Below are 24576 nucleotides of genomic sequence, written 5' to 3' on the forward strand. Positions count from 1 at the left end.
AGGTGGTTGTAACTGAGAAAGCTTAAGCCTAATTAATTGTATTCCACTTGACTTAAAGAAAGAGCCTGTGAAAGGAGGGGATCTCAGGACATCTATAAACAGGGACCCAAGAGCACAAATTTAACAATGTTTATCTTGTTCTGTACAGAGTTTGGAGACAGTGACTCCAACCCAATGTACACAAGCCTTGCAGTGACTGGAGAGATTTATTCCCAGGAGGAAACAGACAATTTGTTCCTCTGAAACTTACATGAAGGAAGATTAGCCCACTTCTTTTAGCTGTCATCTGATTTAGTCCCCAACAAGCCACCTTCTGAGTAATAATTAGATCTTTCAATCACCTTAACTGTATGCTCAAAGTCACAAATTAATAAATTATATTCTGGTTTATGCATCTGTTTTTTATGAGTTTGGTTAAAATGAGTCGGTCCTGTGAATTTGATCCTTATGTACGGATTGACAAAACTGATTTGTACCTGACAAAGTCTGAGCACCAGATTACAGAACATGGTGACCTCTCCAAGATATTCTCAGCCTGTCACCAGACAGACAGCCTCTCTTTAGATCAACGTATTTATCTCACTGTGTCCCTCAAACCACAACCCACCTAATTTGGCAACCTGTTGTACAGTATCCTGGAATGATGCTCTCCTATTTGGATGCCCCTACCATGATCAGGAGGTCACTGACTCAGCCCCTTAAAGTAGTCTGTTTTCTTGGAGATATTGCTTGTCAGCATATTCTTAAATTGAAAGTAAACCTGTCACTTCGTAACATCTACCTCCTGGTACTTTCACGACATGGAGTAAGTGTTTCTGTGTCCCCTAGCTGCCTAAATTCTTCCAAGAGGAACTTGAACATGAGGGAGTCCAGCCCTCTCAGCACCCTATTGTTCTCCTTTAGCTTTTCAGTGTCTTTCTTGAACACATGATCCGCCCAGAATCTGGTCAGTCCACTAGCACTATTATTTGGGAGACATACTATATTAGTGCAGCAAAGGTTGTTATTTCTCTTAGCCACTGCATCACCGTTGGCTCCTAAGCTTCAGCTAAAACTCCGTCTCAATGCATTTTCCCTTCTCTTTGGATTTGAAGCTATGGGTTTACTAAGGTGAGCTTATTTCCCCCTTTAAGTGAATGCTGTTTCTGTTCAGTATGAAGGAGATCAATGGGTGAAGCTGTCTCAATAACTCAGACTTAAACAGAGAATGAGTTTTTAAAAATGCCCTTTTTTCTCCAGGAGATGAGCAGGAGAGGGCAGGGCAGGGATGGTGTTTTACTCATCTTTGTCCCCCTGGTACATAGTACCTGGCAGGTAAAAGGCCCTCAGTGTGGGCTTGATAAGTCTGGCCAACTGAGTACCAATTTCAATTCAGAGATTTAAAAAATGGGGGAAAAAAAAGTATTTCGCTGAGGGCTTTTTCTTCCTTCTAGTTCTACAGTATTAATTCTATATATAAAGTGTAATGCTGTTTTACACCATCTAGGAGGTAGTGACTTGATATCCCTAGGGATTACTTAACACATTCTGAGATGAACTGTTATCTGTAATCCCGTCCCTTATGCAAATCTACGTTGTCTTAAGTACTGACTTTCCTATTTCTTGTTAACTTGTTCCAGAAAAAGCCTTCTTGTCCCTCATCCTTTCCGTCCTGTCCCTCAGCCCCTCCACACCCCCATTCTCTTCACTGGCCACCCCGTGCTCTTCTCCACCCTAGCTCCCCAGCTGTCAGATACACACGGGTTTAAAGTTTGGGATTTGCTGTTAGCCTTGTAGAGACCACAGAGGACAGGCGTTCCCAGGAACGATTTTGAGAGGCCATGTGCTCGAACTCCTTTGGAAGTGGGAGAAATCCCTGCAGCTCGGTTTTGTTCCAATGGTTTGTTCAGTGATTCCCGTTTCCCCAAAGGCTGCCCCTCATTAGCATGAACGGGGGTGGGGGTGTGGAGAAGGGGGGGGGGGGGAGGTGAGAGAAAGAAAGCAAAAGCCCAGGCTCAGTTTTAGAGCCTGGGAACCCTGTCCACAAAAATGACAGCTAGAGCTTTCTGGCTTCTCTGTTTGATCGTTGGATCATCTCCTGAAGCCCCAGTGGCAGAGCGAAAAGGTAAGATCAAGGAAATGCCGAGCCCAAAGAGAGGAGCTGGGGGATCTGCGGGGAGGGCGGTGGGGGCTGGGGAGAGGGGGCGACGAAGGGCGTGACGAGAAAGGGGTCAGAGCTCGCAAGAGAGGCGACTCCACGTCTGTGTTCGTGTTCGAAAGGAGCAAAGTGTGTCCCCAAGGTTTTGTGCCTCTTGGCAGCCTCTTCGGAAAGAAGCCAGTTCAGCTACTGAAATGATGTGGAACTAGCCGGGCAGGCTGGAGAAAACTTTGCATGTTAAGTAGTTGCTCCATCACAGAGGAGGGAAAGTGTCAAAAGGGGTCGTCGCGCGCCTGTCGGGAGCCTTGCCCGGGCCGGGATCGCGCGACGCAGCGGGCGGCGGGAGCCGGGCGCCCAAGACAGCGCCGGATCCAGGACGCTCGGAAGCGCTGGGTGTGCCGAGCAGGAGGTGCGGCTGGAAGGAGAGCTATCTAGGACGTTCTGGGTCATTTCTTCCCTCTCCCCTGCCGTCCCAAAGAACAGCCTTGGGGCACCTGAGCCAGGGTATGTTTTTAAAATGCGCGCGCGCGCCCGCACGCCCATACACACACTTACCCACATTTCAAGCATGAAATGAAAATAAGTTACCAAGGGAATGAGGAAATGAGGGATTCTCAGCGGGGAGGTGTTGTTTTGCTTTGCTTTTATTTGGGTGTTCTGTTCGATTCACTATCTCTAGGAAAAGTAGCTTCCGTACCACACAGAGCAATGTGGGTTATTTTTCCACATGGAAGAATGACTTCAGTGGCATTTAACCCAAATATCAGACAATCTTTCCCATGACAACAGATGGTGATATCAACGGGGAAGCAGTTGTGAGGTCAACAGTTGACAGCCAGGAATTGGATACCCACCAGAACTTTATTCAGCTGTGTATGGGGGAATGCACAGAATCAATGCTTAACATGAGTCAGAATCAACCCCTTCCCAAAACATGGACTATAACCAGTTATTATTGCTGGGTGAAAGCTGGTTTTACACATTTGTCAATTTGGTAAGATAAATTACTTTGAATGAAGTGTTGCAAGAGTTGCAAAAGGGCAAACCAAGCTCTTCAATGCAAGGGGAAAGAAATGCTGAAAAACAGCCATTAAAAGCACAGAAAGAGAAACATAAAGATGTTTTCCTGTGCTAGTTTGGAAGGCACTGGGACCCACGCAAACCAGTGGGTGATATTGTGTAACTGGGCATGGAAAGCCGCCCAGCTTTAGAGCTGGTTGAAATTTGCTCACCCAACCTGTTTGCAGAAGAAGAGGAAAATCATTAATAATTTTTAAAAATCTGTTTTCACGCTATACTATCTAGGAGCTTTTCCTTCGTTCTTGTGTGTATGTGTATGGGGGGGGGGGGATCTAAGGGTTATGTGTGTTTTATACTTAACCAGGGATCTTTGCCTTCCAGCCAAGCTTTTGAAACCTATCTTAGCTGTGGTTTACCAGTAAGTATGTGTCCAAGAAGCCAGATAAAAATCCACTCATAAATGCTGGATTCTGCAGAGACCAAGCAGACAGTGTAAACACGGATGGGAAAACCAAATAGTTCTGTTGTCAGGGGCGCTTAAACAATTAGGAGAACCTGTAATATGAGACCTTTCTCCCTGGGGTTTGCTCTCGGTACTTTCTCAACAAACTGTAAATAGTAAAAAGGCGGATGTTTATACATACATACATATTAAAGGGCAAAAGAATTTTGTTATTTAACCAAAGTTGACAGATATGTTTTAGTCCTAGAACAAACAGGTTGCTGTCATTTTAAAAGCTAGAGATTTGAAAAGGTTCCTTAACGAAATGCAATGCTCCCATCAGGCCTCTGATTTCCCACGTGCTGAGGAAATTTTTCTTGGTTGGTCCTATTCTTAGAGGGCAAGACCCTCATCCCCTTTTTCTTGGGAGCCAGGAAACCTGTACTCCACCGGGACCCGAAGCTGAAGGTTCCCTCCCCTTCCCTCAGGGGAAGCCTCCCAGTTCTCCCTCCTTCACTTTCCCATCTCTCTTTCTGCAGGTGTTTTATTAAACATCCCCTCTCCTCTCCCCTCCCAGCCCCTCCCTCTTTTCTCCCCGGACAGCCTCCCCTCTCCCTCGACCTGCTCTCCCCTCTCGGCTTCTCTTCTACCGGCCTCCTGGATCCCCCACTCCTCCACTCGCTTTCCCTGGCCCTCCCCCCTCACAACTTCTCCTCCCGTCTCTCTTCTTTTCTTCCCACAGCCTCCCCGCCCCACGAGAGGAAGCCCGACCCCAGTGGCGGCCCGAGCGCGGAGGAGACCCCAGGATCCCGGGGGCAGCCGGTCCCCGAGGCCCATCGACGGCCGCGCGCAGCTGAGGTTACCCCCCGCCCCTGGCCCGACCCCCGGCGCCGGAAGCCCCCGCCGTCTGCGGAGAACCGCGCCGGCTTCCGGGAGGACGCGCGCGCGCCTTGGGGCTCTGCGGGGCCTCGCCTCGCGCAGGCCGAGAACCGCGCGTCGCCGCACCGCGTGCCCGCGTCCGGGAACTCCCCGCGGCGAGCGCGCGCCAGGGCTCCGCGCATCCCGGCCGTGCGGCCGCGCGCGCGCGCAGCCGAGAATCCCGTCGGCCCCGTCCACCCCAACCGGCCGCGCGCTGCCGCCCCGCCCCCAGGGTCCGCGCGCCCGGCGCAGCTGCCGAGCCTCAGCCCGCCGGTGGAGGACGCGGAGCCGGGCCCCGAGTTCTGCGCGCGCGCCTGCAGGGCGGACCTGGACGAGCACCAGTCCTATTGCGGGAGCGAATTCGGTAATCTGGGCCCCGTGCTGCACCTCCTTCCCGGGCTCGGGCTCGGGCTGCAGAGCCCAGGCCGCGATGCGAGCCTTTTGGAGCCCAGGAGCGCGGGGGTCTGCCCACCCCACCTCTAAACGCAAATTTGGGTCATTTCATAATTTGTTAAAAATGCGTTAGGAAACGAAAGATGAAGTTTGTCAAGCTTTTTTCTAACCTTTTTGTTTTTTAAAAAGTAGCAGTGAACGGAATCGTGCATGACGTAGACGTGCTCGGCAGAGGGATCCAGCTGGTGACTCTGCTGGTGGACCGGGATGGGCTGTACAAGATGAACCGCCTGTACATCACTCCTGATGGGTTTTTCTTCCGAGTCCACATATTAGCCCTGGACTCCTCCAGTTGCAATAAGCCATGCCCAGAATTTAAACCTGGTATTGAACTGATCTAAATGACTTTATATGTGTGTTTTATACTACTAGTAATTGGGCTCCAGAGCCCGGTCTCTACTGTACAGTCACTCCAGGACCTTTAATTTTGAGGGGGAGGGGGATCTTGTAAAAATGAACAGAATTTCTACTGAAGTTATTATTTGGGCCATTCTGAGATTCAAACCCCATCAGCCCCCTCGTCTCTCGTCTCCTTTTAAAGGGTGGAATCCAGGAACCACACAGATTGGCATAAAGCAGACACTCAAATATTTGTTGGTTGACAAATGGAGTTAATGACAAAACACCATTGCAAGAAGAGATGCATAAGGGGTCTCTGTTTTGAACTGAAGTTTAGAAAGGTCTTTCTTTTGGGATGGAGGCGAGGGTGATACCCTCTCTCAAATGTCTTTGCAAAGATAAGCCCTGGAAAATCTTGCTGATAAATTGTGTGATAAATTACTGGACCTTTGCTCAGTAATGTTAGCTCTTCACAGGTTGATTATCTGGTTATCCTGGGAAGGTCACTAGTTAATTAAATATCTGAGTTTCATCATGTGCAGCAATGATAAATTCAAACTTAGGAATTTCTTTAAGATCTTAACACTTTCTTATGCACTGCTTAGTGACCTTTTTTTTTTTTTTGACACTATTAATTTATATTTTGGTTACTTTGTTCAGGCAGCAGGTATATTGTGATGGGCCACATCTACCATAAGAGACGGCAGCTCCCTACAGCTCTGCTGCAGGTCCTGCGAGGGCGCCTTCGTCCAGGAGATGGACTGCTCAGGAGCAGCAGCAGCTATGTGAAAAGATTTAACCGAAAAAGGGATGGTCAAGTTCAAGGTGCAATTCATACCCAGTGCATTTGAAACTACTATCCTGTCATTTCCGGATGTGGAATTTGGAGATCTGGAACTCAGCAACAAGACATGAAAGGACAATTTTCATGTAATGGGATCTTCCTTAAGAATAGGGCCCACATCTCCTTTATGTACTTGCATAGTTCAACTCATCTTCAAGCTGGCACTGTTTTGTATTTACAAAATGCTTTGCTTTTTGTAGATGTTACGCTTCTGAGCTCAGAGAAAATGTTATTTCAACTATAGTGCCAGACAGTGATTTATAAAGCTCAGATAATTGACCTGTCCATTTAACAGATCACTGCTTCATGGTTAAGTTTATTTTTAATTATTTTAATTTAAATACATTCTCCAGTAGAAATAGTTCACAAAAATCATTTCCTTGAATTTAAATATACAACTCTGAATAGTTTATATCACGTATCAAACCAAATTTTATACTCAAACCATCACATTTTAAATTCTGTACATAACATTAAGCATACTAATCCAAGACATTTATATATGAAATGTCATTTAGATAAAACACTGGCCTCAGAGCCCATATTAAGTATTACAACTTTATATTTAAAGAGTGCTAAAGGGCTTAATTCAAACAAAATATTATTCAAACAGGTGTTCCTGATGTATCAAATTAAAGAGTTTGTTTTCATGCCTCCCTACTTCTAATAACTTATATATTATGCCAAACTGGCTGTTATCCCAATGCTAAATGTATTCTGGGTGTATTTGATGTCATTTTTCTATTAAGATGGAAGTACCATGTTCGTATTGGAAAGAGTAAATCTTGTCTTGAGATCAGATCTTGGATGCACCTGGTTTATTAGTCTTATTGAATCTCAAAGATTTTGGACAAAGCCTTTTCAAACTTCCTCCAAAAACCCTGGAAACAATAATCAATGACAACTCTGACAAGCATAGACTTTTAAATATTTATGTTGGTTTGATTAATGACTAGCTAAATTTAACTTTGATTTTGTATTTGAGTCCACAAAAACTGCAATTCTTTTCAGATCAAGCTGCACTTTGGTTATTTTGAAACACTGTGAATAGAGACAGCCACTAAGCCATGGTTGAAGATTACTCCCTCAAGATAAAAAGGAACTGCATTGAAAATAGAAGAGCAGCCTATTTGGTCTCAAAGGTGACACACACAGGAAGCTCAAGATAAGTCTTTAATGGCCATAAAGAAGCACTAAATATTTAAAGGCTGTCCATGAAGGACATTGGAAAATTCACAGGAGGGGATGTAGCAAGAGCTTTGCTATTGCCACGAGAGATACCATCACTTTACTTGTCCCAGTGATAGGGCTAAAGAGGTAAAATAAATTTGAGAGGTTCTGATTACTCTGTGGCAAAGTATACTGAAAGGTTTCTAGATAATTTTCCAAAAACATATTTTTCCCAACCTATTAAAAATTTTATTAAAATTGCTTCTAGGAATCAACTGCATTATTATAAACGCCACTGGCAGTAAAGTACGCAGCTAGTGAAGAGTATCTGGGTTAAGTTTTCTTTAACACAAAATAAACTCAGAGATGAGACATCATTAGACACAAAAATAAAAGGCTAATTTTTATTTTGTATGCTATGCGGTAAGGGTCATATTTCATTCTTCTCTATGTGAATATCCCGTTATTGCAGCACCATTTGTTGAAAATTTTTTTTTCTTAAGGAGTACATGGGCTGCAAGGCCTAATTGGTAAATGTCAAAAGGTTAAGTGATGGTCTTGATAAACATGGTGGGGAAAGTTACAAAAGGGCCAAATTGATTACTGATTGGATGGCCAGATGTTAAAGCAAAAAGACAAGTTATAAATAGTTCCGGCTTAAAAGAGAACAAAAAATCACTTTTACATAAGCCTGAGGGTTTGAGGTTTTGCGTGAGACTGATTTGGTTAATATTCGGCTTCTGAGAAATTTTGGGAACAAAAACTGCCAGGGCCATTCAATATGTGGGATACTTGGATTCATATGTACACCCTGGCAAACACAAGCAGGCTAGCTTTTCAGAAGCTGCCTGAATAAAATTAAGGCCATAATTTGAGACCATGTCTGCAATTAAAGTGGTGGGAGTGGGGATGTGGCCAGGAGTATATAACAGGCTGGTAGTTCCAATTTAGGTAAAAGAGGTGAAGAAGAATCTCCTTTTCAATATTCTGTCAGTACCATCTTTAATTTTATGGAAAATTTAAATTGGAAAATTTATTGTAGCTCTATTGACAGATTTTTCCTTAGCACATGCATTTGTGCTCTGAAGTTTAAAAGGGCCCCTTATGCCTATGTATCATTAATAAAATACTCAATTGCCTTCAAGAGGAACTCGATGGCATCCTTCCTTCAAATTAAGCTGTCACTTCAGAACTCAAGGAAAAAGGAAGTACTTATTTTTATTTTGGTAGGGAAAGGTCTATAAAACATACAAACAATTCTTTTGGTACTAGTTTTTTACAACAGCCTTTAAAAGATATTACTTAGTATCTTTTATTTATAATTCTCTTAAAATAATTTTTAAGGTTAATCAAGCACACGCAGATGCAAACACCTAAAAGCTGGCCCACTGCCAGTTTTCTCAATTTCAGGATAAATTTGAACAAGCTCAAATAAATTAAATAAGGCAAGACTTTATCGTTTAAAAAATATAGCTTCTTTCTTTTTTGAATTTGGTCCAAACTGGGTCAAGTGGTATAATTTTCCGAGAATGTCTATAAGCACCTCAGAATATTTCAAATTATTAAAAATAACTTCTCAGACAGCTGTTTTTCCCCCTCTCAGTACTTATATTACTCTGCCCATGATATACCACCATTTCCATTTTAAGGACTAGAAATCTGAAATTTATGGGTTATAGCCTCAAAACATGAAAAGTATGAGTGCTACAATAATCACATAAAACTCCATCTAACTTAGTTCACACGTATGCAGAGACTGAAAAGGCCACCAGGCTGGCTCCTTAATTTCAGAAACACACAAAGAAGCAGGGAGTTTGCCTAAGAGCAATGAACAGAAATAAGGAAAGAAATTTTATTTGCAGTCTAGGAAGGTAGATTACAAAAAACAGCAAATCTCAGTGTCTTAAATAACACTCCAGGCCATTTGGAATATAAAAAGGCAATTAAGTGGTTTACTTTAGAAAATACCTTTCAAAATTCACATAAAAAAAAAAAAATCTAGGCAGGACATTAACCGAAATACAAATCTTGCAGAATTTGGATAGGAGGAAAAAAAACCTTACTAATATTATGAAAATACTTTTTATGAAATGGTTTCAAAGGTTTTGAACTTGGCAGATGAAGAATAACAAGCATTAAAAATACTTTTAGCAAGGGTAAAACTATTGATACGAATTAAATATATTCACAAGTCCCCAAACTGGGGTAGAAACATTTTAACAATATCACAAATGTGCATTACACTACTTGGATTATTGAAAGCAAAATAGCTGTAATATGTGAATCTTACTGAATAAGTCAAAGAATCTTCATAGAAAAGCAGCTTTTGAAACTCATTACGTTTTATAAGAATGCTTTTTTTCAAAAATTACTTTTGAAAGACTAAAGCTCTGAAGTTGATAAAACTATAAAATGTCATGTATTTATATGGTGATAAAAAACTGCAAAAGGCTTTATACCATTAAATACACAATATGAAATTAACATCTTCCTAGTCTCAGAATTCCCATAAAATTTGCCTTTTATGTACAATTTGGCAATGCCAACAGCTACAGAAAATATATCAGTAAACAACCAACCACTGTTTCATTAGAAACTGCACCAAATCCAATGTCAAAAACATTACTTTATTTTTCTAGGATGAAATGTCCTATTACGTACAAAAAGACTTGCTCCTTAGAATTTGCCACAATTTGTTAAAAACATAGCAATCTATTGCCTACGGTAGGAAAGTTCTTTCCGCAACAAGTTTTAAATGATTAAGCCCATATATATTTAAATATGATTAAATAGTGCTGAAATACTGTGATGGGATGAGATGCAGAATAACTTTATAATTCATTAAAATGTAGAATTCTTGCATCAGTTCAATGCATACAATATGTAGCATTTAAAAAAACCTAAAAGGAAAAAATAACCTATAGAAATTATAGGTTATTTTCAACTACTTTCACTTAATAGTTTTAAGCAAAAACTTTGTTCTAGGTTTTCATATTTAGCAACTTGTCTCTTTAGTTTGTGAGCATAGGTTTAAGTAACATCTTTATGTACAAAGAGGAATGGGCTTCATTAGATAAAATTAACCCAGAATGACCTGTACACCTGAGCCTGTCATAAGAAAGAACCAGAACTGTAGCAATGTCTTTCTTTTAAGATACTAAGGTCTGGGAAAGGTCTTGCATAGCAGGGCAATATTAAACAGAGGGAAACTTAAAAAAAAAAAACAAGCAAAACACAAAAATGTAATTAGATAAATTCCAGAACTTGGTAGGACAAAGCTAACATGAATTAGTGCAAAATCTAGTAAAATATTTGCAACACTGCATAATTCAACTATGGCAGATTTATAGAAGCTTTTATTACAATGCAGTAATTCAATATGAAACTTAGAACACTAAAAGGAAAAGCATGCACAATCACCTTCCTTTGTTGTTTCCATTTTTTTTTCTCCTATTACAATACCTTTTTCTTATGTGGAAAAAAAAAATTCAACCAACAAATAAAAAATACAAAAAGGACGAAGCCACTTAAAAACACCCTTCATAAAACATAAGCAGCTGTAATTCTTGCATGGTGGTGAGAATTTGCCTGGTAAATATAATGTACAGATGAAGGCAATATATATTTCATCATATTATCTCTTTTATTATTATGACCAATTGATGCAAAAGGATTAACACCCCTGATGATTATTCTTTAAAGTGATGATAATGGGCTGAGAATTTTAAAACAAGGGGCCATTACTGTCCTGGAGAAAGCCAGGTTCAATTAGGTTTTTTGGTCTTATATTTTACCTTGCAGCCCTCCCTCTCCCCACAAAGGCTTTAAGATAATCATTAGCGCACATTCAAAGACACCTCCATCTGTAGGAGAAAAATTATCTCCATTTATTTTGTTTCATATACATCCATAGTTGAATTTTAATACAAAAAGAAAAAAATTAGAATCTGACAAATGTTTACAAACAAGATATACCTTCAAATAGATTTTACTCATTTTAGCCTGGTGCAGAGTAAATGACAAATTGTACTGTTATATTCAAGGCAACAGAGACTGTAGTTCAGGACCAGTTAGCCCAACCTTTATGCAATCTTAATTTTTATCTACCATGAACAATAAACTCATTATTGATTCCCAGTTGTGTGTGTGTGCACATGTGTACATAGCAGCTCCTTTCATAGAAAGAAAAGACATCTAGAGGTTGTCTTGTATGTTTACCTACAGGAATCATGATAAGATACAGAATGGATTACATGTAACCGGGGCTGGATTTTATAAGAAAAAATAATTAGCTGACAAATGAGGGCAGCAATAAAAAAGCGTCTTTTTTGCAACAATAAATAAATACAGTCAAAAGTTTTCTGTGAGACTCTAAACCAGCTTCTTCACTGAAGAGCAGACGTGGCATTTCCATGGAGTTACAGTTGACTCCATATTATCTTTTTTTCTTGCTTTCTTTTTCATTTTTTTTTCAATAAACAAAGTTTTCCTGCTTCTGCCACAATAGTTAAACCATTTGATCTTGACAAGATAATGGTGTCGGTGCCTTTGTTTTTCCTTTGTCCGCTGGACAAAATTGGCCAAAGAATATAATTGGACTGTTATGACCATTAAAAAAGAAGTTTAGGTCAAGTCTTGTCAGGATAACCCGACTAAAAACATCTGGCTCCTTAATTTAAAATATTTCAGACAACCAGATTCTTGCTGTGTTTTATGTTAGGTAAACACGCTGAACTTTAAGAAGCTGTAGATTGCAGTTTGTTGTTATGAGACCTACAGAATACAGAAAAAAGGGAACAATTAAGCACCCTTCATTTTTTTTTTTTTTTCACATGGGCAGGCACAGGGAATCGAACCCAGGTCCTCTGGCATGGCAGGCGAGCATTCTTGCCTGCTGAGCCACCGTGGCCCGCCCAGCACCCTTCATTTTTGAAAACAATGATGCTTTATGTGGATGCCAAAGTCAGTCAGTCTGGGGAAAGCAGCCATATTCTTTCATTTACCCTTGGCAAGCAAATATAAGAGAACAATTAAGAAATTTTAACCTATATTACTAGCTTTTTACTGTACACTATAAACATCATAATTCAGTTGAAAAGGCCAATATTAAAATATATTTATATATTTTTCTAGAAAAGATTACATTTTTAGCCAATGGGACAAGTAGAGACATTTACAGAAGCATTACCATTGTGGTAAAAGATATGTGTGTGTGTCTTTGTGCACTTATTTACACTGATCTGGGGAATATAGAGAAAAAATTATGTTAAAAGAAGAGTTAAAAGCAATATTACAATCACATTTTTCTAGTAAAGTTCAGAAAGTCTCCTTTCTAGTTTCACAGTTTTATTCACAATTTTCATCAGTTAACCAAATTACTGTACAGTTAGCAGGACTAAATCAAAGTACTTTATATTGCAACAGCATTTAAATACATATTCCAGGAGTTTACAATTTTTAAACACATTGTTCAACACGGCTGCTAGAATAACTTGTTTTCCACTATACATTTTTTAACATTAAAAATTATATTAACTAATCTGAACTTTTGGGCCATAATATGTGAATTAGGTAATCACATGGTACAAATAAAAGAGTGACCCCAACATCCAGTTCTGATTCCAGTTAAAAATTCAGACTAAAGATATCACAATCTGTAAGAAAAGAAAGGACATGGATGGTATAAATGACGAATTACAACAAAGTGCATAATGAAAATAATGTGAAACAATACTGAAGATCGTAAACTATAAATGAGAAAAATATGGCAAAGGAAATACTGGAAATCTGTAAATAAATCAAATTTCAATAACTGAAAACTTCTCTTTCATTCTGGTTTAAATCTAGAAATCAACAGAAATTTCCTAAAAGGGCAACAGTAAGTACATTCATAGAAATTATTTGCATTTCAATTTATTTATGCAGAATTGAGCAAACTTAATTCTGCCCCCATATTCTTTAATGAAAACTAAGTAAATTTGATTATAATAAAAAGCCATGTGAAATAACCAGATGGCAAGATCTCCTAAGAGGACCATTATTGCACAGACTCAGCCCCTAGGCCTTCTTTTCCCAAATCCATTTGTTTTGCCACAGGCCCCAGGAATACCAGTTGCATTCTCTCCTTCATCAGTAGCTGCCACCTTCTGCCTGCTGGCCTTATAGCAAGGTGGGATGGGGGTTCAAACCTCCAGCATCCACCTTTACAGTTAGGTCACAGGCTAGATCCTTTCTATTTCTTAAAAGCAATTTTAGAAATTTAACCAAAGGAATAATTACACATGGTAAAAACAAAAAAGCAGGGAGGGGCTTAGAAATGAAAAGTTATGGTCCTATATCCTACCTTTAGTCAACTTGAAGTCCAGGCTCCCTAGGATCAATCACTTTGAACTGTCTGTACTTTTGATTTTTCTGGTAGTTATGTTTCTTATACTGCTATTTTTTGTTTAATCCACTTTATGTTGTTTAAACCCTACTATGGCGGATGAAGACTGAGCTCACCTAACCATTCTCCCATCTCCTTTAAGTCTACGTTTTAATTTCCCTATAATTTTAAATACACCTCTCATTCTTATTCTGTGAACTATAGTTGTTGCCTGAATCTGTACTTTTCAAGCTCATGCTATCAACATGAGCCATCTTACTATTTTCACCTCCCCTACCTGCATCCTTCCACTTCTCATACTATCATTTGTGCTGTGACATTATCAAGGTGGTAAAATTATATTCTGATCAGGAAACAAAATTTTCCATGCTTTGTCTACAGACTTATTCTAAAAGGTGAAGAATCAACGTGATACTCACATTATTATGACTATGTAAATATTTGCTCCACAGCGCCTTTGCTAAGATGCCATTTTCTTTCTTATATAACATTTTGGTGCTTCTTTGTTTTGTGGAGTTTCTAATTGCTTTCATTATGTTCTTACATTCTCTGGCTTATACACGGCCTTATGTTTTTCTGTCTTAATTATCTAACATATAAATCATTTACTTTCCCCCGGGAGTGCTCCATTCTCTTCCTCCAATGTGAACTGACTGCAGTATAGGCCTGCTGTAGAAATGTCACTCTGGATCAGAATAATTCTTGCTTTCTCACATCCTGTTTTTTAGATCCAAAGTCTTAGGCTTTCTTAATTTGTTTGCTGTTTTGCTAGAGCACATCATAAAATAAGTTACTAAGAAAGGATGCATGGTACAAGAGGCCCTTTCTGAGTTCTTACATGACAAAATGTACGCGTCTACACTTGACTGGCTGGACACAGACTTCTAGGTTGAAAATAATCTCTCAAACTTTTGGATTTATTCTTCCATTATCTTCTGGCATTTCATTTTGTAGTAGAAAAGTCTGATAGCAGTCTAATTCTTATTATTTTATAGATAAACTGTTTTATCCTCCTTGTAAACTCTCTTTCTTTTATCCTTGGTGTATGGAAATTTTACACTGACGTATACAGGGATGGCTCTCTTCTATCTGTCCACTTGACTTCTGTGAATGCTTGTTTATCAACTGTTACAAGAATGTAAGCTCCATGGAGAGCAGGAGCTTTATTTTACCTACCCTTAACTTCAAATGTTAGGCACACAGCAGGTTCTTAATTACCATTTACTAAATTAATGAATTTATTCTACCTGGATTTGAAGTCTGTAACACTTACCAGATAGGAAAAATTTCTTGTGTAGTTTTTTTTTTTTTTTTTGAATGTAATTTTGTATACTTCTTTCTTTCTGGAATTCCACTAAGTGATATTAAGTGATATTCTATAGCCTATTTTTTTCTCTCATATTTTTCATCTCCTTGTCTTTTTATTCTTTACACTAGGAGAGTTGTTTGATTTTATCTTTCACAGCAATACACCTAAATGTTTTCTAATCACTTTTCTCCTCTGTTTTTTTTTTCCCCCTTTTCTTTTTGGGTGCATGGTCTAGTCTTCTGCATGGAAGGTGAGCATTCTACCACTGAATCATCTGCGCACCCCCGACTGTTTTTTATCCATAACATTTTATAGATACAATGTCTTCTACAGTTTCTCTCAGGACATGATTTAGAGGTTTTTCTTCTTTAAGTTTTGTTTTCTCTGGAATCTACTTTTCTGGTACACCTTGAACTTTCTCTTTTACACTGCAGGCTTTCCTCACATATCTGGTAATGCCTGTCTGTTTACATAGGAAAAATGAGTCAATGGACTAGACACAGGCCTACAGAACCATGTACATGCGTAAGGCTTACTGAATGTTTGACACCAGGGTTTCTACTGACATTTTGAAGCTGGACAATTCTTTGTCCTGTATATTGCAGGATGTTCAGCAGCATCCCTGGCTTCTACGTACTAGATACCAGTAGCAGGTCCCACCTCCCAGTGTATTAAATGTCTCCAGATATTGCCAATGTGCCTGAGGTTGGGGATTGGAAATTATCCTGTTAAGAACCACTGTTTCAGAATGAAAGGACTAGGGATCTAACCCTCCAGTGGTCAGAGGACTTAACTCTGGGTCCAATTCTCATTTGTTTGTTCTATCTAATTCTTTGCAGTCAGTTCATTGCATTTCTTCAGAGAAGAACCTTGTATTCTCCTGATTCTTTGGGATTCCTGTACAGATCTGTATGAAGGGATTAAGCAGGGTGACTGTCCCATACATCAATATTCAGTTAATTCCTTTCTTCCTTCTTTCTTGCTTTCAATTGTATTTAGGAATCTTCATGGGTAAAGGCTCTCTGGGGTTCTACCAGTCAGTAAGCTGTCACTTCTGCTGCAGAGCCCTCCAGGAGAAGTCTGGGCTGTGACTTTCCTGGTTTCATCAGTCAATTATTTTCCATCTATTTACTTTCTATATTCCTGAATCTGTTGAAATCTCATCAGCTGATTTCTACCAAATTCTTTTCATTATTGTTAGTTATCATTTTATTATTGTTTTCCTGGGGGGTCGGAAGGGAGAGTATAAAAATAAAAATGCTCTATCATCTTAATTAAATCCCTAACATTTTCAGCATTACAGCTAATGAGTTAACCCAGAGGGAATAACAGAAATGAGTAAGTTTTATAGATTTTTATAAAACTTCTTGTCTATAGCCAACCAGCCAACCAATCTTCCTTCCCTCCCTCCATCCCTATATATTTTTTATTCCTTTGCAGGGAGAATAACTGGATACTTCTGCAGGGTTTCTGTCCTTTACTTTCAGTTTATGTGAACTGATTCTTAAATACAGTTCTTGGTAACCAACAACCTTGTAACTGGAGAAGAGAAACAAAATGTCCTATACATTTTCTTCATGGAAAATTACTGTGTGGAAGCACTGAGTCTTATACTTTGGTACACAAAGCCCGCTGGGAATTCTTTAGAAAATATAGATGTCCCAGCCCTAACACAGCCTAGTTTTATTACATCTGAATATTTGGGGGACAATCAAGTTTGAGGGTTGGTGGGTGAGGAAGGTGGGTAATGGAACCCAAGGGTTACAGAGTGATGGTGGCAGCTATCATAAGAAAGAAAACAGGCCTCTGTTTGAGGGAAGAAAAATCATGGGTTTGACAGGGGTCCTGAAGTTCAGAAACAGAACGGTGTGAAAATCATAGTAACCACATTTTCTGCAATGTTGCTCGATGATTTTATGTTACTAGAAGTTCAAAGAAATGGTCTGTGGACATACATTAAATTTCAGTTTTGCCCATAGAAAAAGAAACCAATAAAATAAAACACTTTATTTCAAAGATATACCAAATTTGAACTGAGGAAAAAGTACTCTAAACTCTCCTTTTATAGGTCCTTCACTTACTCCACCCTGTAAAACAGTCATTTTTATACCTCTCTAATTCCCTGATTAGGAGGTAAACTCAACGAGAGCAAAAGCTCTATCTTACTATGTACCCTGTGGTATTTAAGATAGCATCCTGCATTCTGTAAACATTTAATACATATCTTCTGAATTTTAAAAAATGACTTTAATTTTAAGTAGATAAAACAAATTCTGTAATTTCTCATTACCTTACTCTGCCCACTTTCTTTGTAGCATTTTCATTATGCTAATATCCTGTTGTTTTTTTTTTTGAAGATTGTTGCTTTTAAGGTTCAAATTTACCATAAGGTGCCCTAACTGATTCCTTAGCCAGAACTGTATAAAGAGTTTGAGGAGTTGATGTAATTTAGAACATTGAACACATTTACTCACCTGCTAGCCTTGAATCCTTTTAACTTCTGTACAAAGAATGATTCAAGAACTTCTGCACACTGGTAAAAAGGAGAGTCACTAGGATTGTAGTAACGACAGTTATCAAAAATTTTGGTCATATCTGCCACAAATTCTGTCAGCTTTTCATAATATCGCCTTTGTACTCTTTCTTCCATGGTGGCAAGGTCTTAAAAACATAAAATGTAAAACATTATCAAAGCTTTAAGGTTTTTCCAAAGCAACTGTGAACAGTCCTGGCAGTGTCTTATTAAATTTTACTGCCCAAATAGCTCTGGCCAGATCACCACTGGGGACCTATTTTGCGATTCATGAAGAAGAGTGCTTTTCCAATTTTGGTTTTGATTGGGAGTCTAAAATATAAGTCTTAGCTAATATTTAAGAAGGTTATTTTAACTTTTGGTTAACAACACAGAACAGCTCTTTATTTAGCTGGTTTTAAATAAATGAAACCATATCAACATAGTCTCTGCCCATCTAATTATAATAAATTCTCACATGCAAAAAATTAGGTATATGCACAAAAGAAGGTGAAAATCCAAAATTAAGAACAAAATCTTTGTACCACTTAAGGGTTTTTTTTTAAAATGATCCCTGTATTGGACTTCAGCATCATACCGTTTTATTTTTATTACCTTACATTTATGACAGTATTGTTTCTATTTAAAATAAAGGGAAAACTATTAGGTGATATGAATGAAAATATTAGCATGTAATAGTATAGGTAGTATGCAGAAATGGCAAAAATAATAAGTGGTATACAGGTAAATGCTTTTGAATAACTGAGCTAAATCTACCTGAAATAACATTAACTCCTAGGAGAAAGTTCTGTTTGAAGGAGAGTCAGGACCCAATTTTCTGTAAAAATTTGAGAGAGAACAAGACTAGTAATTTCAAAGTAGTCTAGGATTGATAGATAATCTAATTACAAACTAAATCTCAATGCTGTTTTGGAATTTGAAAAAATAACTGTGGTAGTTAGATTCAGTTGTCAACTTGGCCAGGTAAAAAGGCACCTAGTTTTGCGGCTGTGGACATGAGCCAATAGTACGTGAACCTCATTTGTTGCTGATTACATCTGCAGTCGGCTAGGAGGCGTGCCTACTGCAATGAATAACTTTTGACTTAATTGGCTGGTGCTTAAATGAGAGAGTTCAAGCAGCTCAGCATATCTCATCTCAGCACTCGTAGCTCAGCCCAGGCCTTTGGAGATACAGAAAGAAACGACCCCAGAGAAAGTTGTTGGAACCCAGGGGCCTGGAGAGAAGGCCAGCAGAGACCATCCTGTGCCTTCCCATATAAGAAAGAACCTCAGTGGAAAGTTAGCTGCCCTTCCTCTGAAGAACTAACAGAATAAATCTCCTTTTATTTAAAAGCCAATCCGTCTCTGGTGTGTTGTATTCATGCAGCTAGCAAACTAGAATAATAACTTTAAATGTTACACCCCCAAATACAAGTTCAAGAATATCTAAGAAATACTTGAAAAAATGAAAGTTATGGGAGAGAATTTAACCTATCAGACATTAAAAAAATACCATAAAGCTGTGATAATGAAATGTGTGGCACTGTGCAGGATAACAGAGGTATCAATGTAACTGCATTTAAAACAACAACAGACCTAATGGTATTCAGTATAAGAAATTCATGTATGTTAAGGGTGTCATTTCAAATCAGCAGAAGAAGGAAGACTTCATTAAAAAATGGGGCTATACACCTTTAAAAACTTTCCATCTCACACTATATGCAAAAATAATTCTAGGTGGGTCAAAATTTAAGGGCAAATATTAAAACAATAAAAAGTGCTAGAATAGGGAGATAAAATATATACCTTGGAACAGGGAAAAAGACTTTGTAAGCATGACACCAAAGGAAGAACTCATAATGATTAATAGATTTGAATCCAAAACCATTAAAAACTACTATACATCCCCCCCCAAATCACTATAAAACTTTTAAATGTCCTTATTATGTAAATAGCCCTTAAATATTATTGGGAATACGATGAATAATCCAAGAGAAGAATGGGCACAACACAGAAGTAGGAAATCAATGCAAAAAAAATTCAGATGATCGATATATCACCAATTAACAAAGACACACAAACAACCACATATATATCTGTTCAAATTAGCAGAGAATAAAAATTATAATATTAACCTATTACAGAGGTCACTTCTAAGGGAGAATATGGGAGTGGTGCTAAATCAACCTATTACTTTTGAAACAAATATTTTCGAAGATAAACAATATTCCCCCAAAATGAGTGATAATAGCCATTGTTTTCAAGCAAGTGGAGAAAAGGGCAAAGATATAATCTGTTAGTGGGAACTGGTTTGATCTACTAGAAAGCAATCTGAAAATAGTTATCAAAAGCCTAAAAGGTTATACCTTTTGATCCAGAAATTCCAATTCTGAGAATTTTTCCTCTAAAACCAACACATGCAGGTATATGCATCAGAAAAGACTTTCACTAAAGCATCAGTTATGGTAGCAAAAATAGTATATGACTGAAATATCCATTAAGAAGGGAGCAGTTATATTACTTTAATTCCATACATGGCTGTATCATAGCTGACATGAAAAAGGTACTGTTAAGTTTACAAAGTATGTTCCAAAATAGGATAAATAAAATAAACTTATTTGTTTAAGAAAATAAAAGCTCCTGATCCCAAAGGTTCCCTCTTACAAAGAAAACTACTTGAAAACTTTTCAGTTTTGTTTATATCTTTCTAGACATTTCCCTATGCATACCTACACATATTTATGTACCCACAGAAAATACACAATTGTTTACTGCCTAAAACCTAAGTATTGTTCTGTAACATACTTTTCTTTCAAAAATATATCTTAAAGATCTATATTATCTTATGCTTACATATAATGATATTTATCTTGGTGGCATTAACAGAGAGAGAGAGAGAGAGAATATCTATTACTTTAAAAGAAGTATTATATAATTAAGGCATTGTGCTGGTTTGAAACTTATGTGCCTCAGAAAGGCCATGTCCTTTCATCCTCATTCAAAAGTATGCTGGGTGGGACCTTTTTCTTTTTCCCCCACATGGGCAGGCACTGGGAATTGAACCCAGGTCTGTGGCATGGCAGGCAAGAAGTCTGCCTGCTGAGCCACTGTGGTCCACCTGGGACCTTTTGATTAAGTGGTTTCCACGGAGATATGTCTCCACCCATTCAAGGTGGGGTTGCTTACTGGAATCCTTTAAGAGGGAACCATTTTTGAAAAAACTTCAGAGTCCACACAGTCTTTGGAGATGAAAAAAGAAAATGCCCTGGGGAAGCTGTTTAAAATGAGAAGTCAAAGACCTCAGCAAATGCCAGCCACATGTCTTCCCAGCTGACAGAGATGTTCTGGACTCATCGGCCTTTTTTGAATCAAAGTATCTTTCCCTGGATGCCTTAGTTTGGACATTTTTATAGCCTTAGAACTGTGAACCTACAACCTACTATTTTTTTTTGTGGCGGGGGGGTGGGGGGTTGCATGGTATGGGAATCAAACCCGGGTCTCCAGCATTAAAGGCAGGCATTCTAACCACTGAACTACCTGTGCACCCCTTACAAAATTTCCTTTTTAAAAACCATTCCATTTCTGGTATATTGCATTCTGGCAGTTTTAACAAACTAAAACAGGTATATTCAATTAATAGACTACATGAAGCCATTAAAGCCATGCTTTTAAAGATTAATGACATACAAAAAGGTTTGTCAGGCAGAAAACATTTGCCACATGATCTTACTTTAACACACAAACATATCAAATTTTAATGGTGGTTATTTCCTATTCCATGAAAAGATGAAAGGTACCTTTTTTTAAAAAAAATTTTTTTTTAAATACCAAAAAACACCAAACACAAACATTCTTAACTTTTGATCATTCCATTCTACATATATAATCAGTAATTCACAATATCATCACAGTTGCAGATTCATAATCATGATCATTTCTTGGAATATTTGCATCTATTCAGAAAAAGAAATAAAAAGAAAACAGAAAAAAATTCATACATACCATACCCCTTACCCCTCCCTTTCATTGCTCACTAGCACTTCAAACTAAATTTATTTTAACATTTGTTCCCCCTATTATTTATTTTTATTCCATATGTTCTACTCATCTGTTGACAAGGTAGATAAAAGGAGCGTCAGACACAAGGTTTTCACAATCACACAGTCACATTGTGAAAGCTATATCATTATACAATCATCTTCAAGAAACATGGCCACTGGAACACAGCTCTACATTTTCAGGCAGTTCCCTCTAGCCTCTCCATTACATCTTGACTAACAGGGTGATATTTATTTAATGTGTAAGGATAACCTCTCGACCCTGTCTGGAATCTCTTAGCCACTGACACTTTATTTCGTATTATTTCACTCTTCTCCCTTTTGGTCGAGAAGTTTTTCTCAATCCCTTGATGCTGAGTCTCAGCTCATTCTAGGGATTTTCTCAATCCCCTGATGCTGAGCCTCAGTTCATTCTAGGATTTCTGTCCCACGTTGCCAGGAAGGTCCACACCCCTGGGAGTCATGTCCCACGCAGGCAGGGGAAGAGCGGTGAGTTTGCTTATTGGGTTGGCTGGAGAGAGAGGCCACATCTGAGTAACAAAAGAGGTTTTCTTGGGGGTGACTCGAAGGCCTAATTTTAAGTAGGCTTGACCTATCCTTTGTGGGGTTAAGTTTCATATGAACAAACCCCATGACTGGGGACTCAACCTATAGCTTTGGTTGTCCACACTGCTTGTGAGAATATCAAGAATTCAACTTGAGGAAGTTGAATTTTCCCCCTTTCTCACCATTCCCTGAAGGGGACTTTGCAAATACATTTTTATTCACTGTTCAAATCACTCTGGGATTTATCAGGGTTCACTCTGGACAAACGAACAAAATCTCATATCCTACTCAAGGTTCCCTGTACTTATGGTGTTCAATTAAGCTGTCTACATAAGTTGTATTAGGAAATGTACTAGTCAAAATATAAATTTTCTACCAAATAAACATTTTTTGCTTTAGTCTCACACATAAGTTGAAAATTTTAAAACATTAATTACCATCTATTCTCAGCACCCTGCAGTAACGACATTCCTTTGTTCTTCCTCACGCAAACACATTTTTAAAATTCGTACATTTAGTCACTATCATTATATACTCTTGGCATTCCTAGATTACACCATTTCAGTCTTTATTGTCTATCTGAAAGGTACCTTTTATCTTCTCTTTCTCCCCCTTATATTTCCTACAATCATTATGTTACTTTTATAAGTAGAAAGAACTTTATACATATATATAAATAGGTATTATACTTATTATTTATACCTATTACTCAACTTACTGCATATATGTAAATACACACACACACACACACTTTCATATTGTTTGTGTGTGTGTTTTTGTGTGTATTTTTAAAATAAACATTCCTAGGTACTTTCTCAGAGAGAACACAAATCTAAAATATGTACAATGATTAACTTCTTCTATCTTCAATGTCAGGAGAATAGAGCCAAGGACTAATTATTTATTTTTGTTTTTGAGAGATAGTCTTAACTAAGTTCTCATTTATTTCATCTTCATGTTTCCCCGTTTGATGTACTTATACAACACAAACCGTTCTCCTGTAAAAAATGCCCAGCTGGCTTTTGGAACACAATTCTTTCATCACCTGAGGCTAGATTTGAAAGTTTTTTAGGTAGATTTTAATTTTTATAGTTTCTTTTGCAGACAGGTTTTTTCTTTTTGTTTTTAATACAATCATTTGTACTAAAGCTGTTCATCTTCTTTATGAATGTTATTTATTACCTTTTGGGGGAAATGAGAATATATTCTCTTGGAAATCTATAATGGGTCCACCAAATTTACCTTCTACCAGGACAAGATGAGGAAGAGGTGACAAGGAAGTATGAGAGGGTAAGACAGTACCTGACACATTCACTGATTTCATTCATTCTTTTACATGCCTGTATTATACTATACTGTGTGGACATACTGATGTAACTACTGCTCTACTGATAGTTACTTAGGTCATTTCCAGTGTTTATGCAATAATAAACGTTTCTTCAATGAACAACACACTTGTGTACATGTAAATCCTAAGGAATGAAATTGCTGGGTCCAAGGGCAAGCACATTTAAACCTCAACGGGTACACCCAATTTACCCTCCAGTGGCTGTACCAGTTTATACTCCCCCCAGCCCTGCTTGAGATATCCTTATATCAATTTTATGGATGACAGATAAAATATCTACAGAGAATTATGATAAAACTCCATATTCAGCCGCATACTTACCCATAGGTTCTTTAATAACACCATAATAATCTGGTGCATCATTAGGATCTACTGGTTCAAGGAAAGGCCAGGCCATCTTATGGGCCTACAACAAAAAAACAGGTATTGTTATTGTCAGGTAGAAACACCTATTTCATTTAGGGTGCCCGGCTGAGCCACTATAACAACTCTTAAGCTCCAAAAATCAGTTTTAAATTTGACATATAAAATAGAATTATTTTGTTCATTCAGTTTTACCTGCTATGATTTTTTTTTTTTTTTGCCAATTTTCCCCTAAGATGAGCACATTCCTTAAAAGCAGTTTTCACAGTGCGATCTGAGCATCTTGGCATAAAGAGGTGAAGCACTAGCTTATGAGTCAAGAAAGCGGCATTGCAATCATTTCTGTAAAATTGGGGTGAGATGGGGTTGAAGTTAGGAATGGCTACCACTGCTGGTTAATGAGATGGCAGAGATGAGATATTAACTAACATTTAACCAGATACTGAGACTATTATTCTCAAATCAGTTCTTTCAGTTCATCTGATTATGATTACAACAGGGGAAAGTTTCAATGTAGTGATCTATGTCTTTAAATAAGTCTCTAACACTTGCTAATCTTGAAAACCATCCTCACTGCTTTTATATTTTTAATAAGAGAAGGAAAGTTTTGCTCAAAAGTTTATAGAAGCATTTGTATCTCACCTGAAACTGTTTTTCAATCTATAGTGGTAAGATAAAGTTTTCTTTAAAAATAAAATTTAGGTTAAAAGATGAGGCATTTTAAATGCAA

At 38.2% G+C, this 24576-nt stretch overlaps 2 protein-coding genes across 18 annotated transcripts in view; one reads left to right on the plus strand and one right to left on the minus strand.

The window, feature by feature from the left end:
- The first annotated feature begins 1961 nt into the window (after positions 1–1961).
- C6H17orf58 (chromosome 6 C17orf58 homolog) lies at positions 1962–8473 on the plus strand. Of its 2 annotated transcripts, XM_077163616.1 has the most exons (4): positions 1962–2104; positions 4342–4881; positions 5103–5294; positions 5970–8473. In XM_077163616.1, the coding sequence occupies exons 1-4, from the start codon at positions 2029–2031 to the stop codon at positions 6158–6160; spliced, it is 999 nt and encodes a 332-aa protein (XP_077019731.1). In that variant the 5' UTR covers positions 1962–2028; the 3' UTR covers positions 6161–8473. The 2 variants fall into 2 exon arrangements, with proteins under 2 accessions (XP_077019731.1, XP_077019732.1); XM_077163617.1 differs by lacking the exon at positions 1962–2104 and having other exon boundaries at positions 4779–4881; positions 5100–5294.
- The window catches only part of BPTF (bromodomain PHD finger transcription factor), a 179262-nt gene continuing 161190 nt past the window's right edge, over positions 6505–24576 (minus strand). For 4 of the 16 annotated variants that reach the window (XM_077163602.1, XM_077163597.1, XM_077163601.1 and 1 more), the window contains 3 exons: positions 23805–23889; positions 17492–17678; positions 6506–12096 (listed from right to left, as the gene is read on the minus strand). In XM_077163602.1, the coding sequence (XP_077019717.1) occupies positions 12060–12096; positions 17492–17678; positions 23805–23889 (309 nt within the window). In that variant the 3' untranslated portion in view covers positions 6506–12059. The other 12 variants (XM_077163599.1, XM_077163600.1, XM_077163606.1 and 9 more) reach the window with 6 other exon arrangements.

Source organism: Tamandua tetradactyla, chromosome 6 (assembly GCF_023851605.1).
Source record: "Tamandua tetradactyla isolate mTamTet1 chromosome 6, mTamTet1.pri, whole genome shotgun sequence".
Lineage (NCBI taxonomy): Eukaryota > Metazoa > Chordata > Mammalia > Pilosa > Myrmecophagidae > Tamandua > Tamandua tetradactyla.

Bases quoted from the DNA above. Each gene is read 5' to 3' on its own strand.
- C6H17orf58 (XM_077163616.1), top strand. From the start codon at position 2,029: ATGACAGCTAGAGCTTTCTGGCTTCTCTGTTTGATCGTTGGATCATCT. The intron at 2,105-4,341 runs GTAAGATCAAGG...TTCTTCCCACAG, and splicing joins CCCAGTGGCAGAGCGAAAAG to CCTCCCCGCCCCACGAGAGG. The intron at 5,295-5,969 runs GTATTGAACTGA...TACTTTGTTCAG, and splicing joins ATGCCCAGAATTTAAACCTG to GCAGCAGGTATATTGTGATG.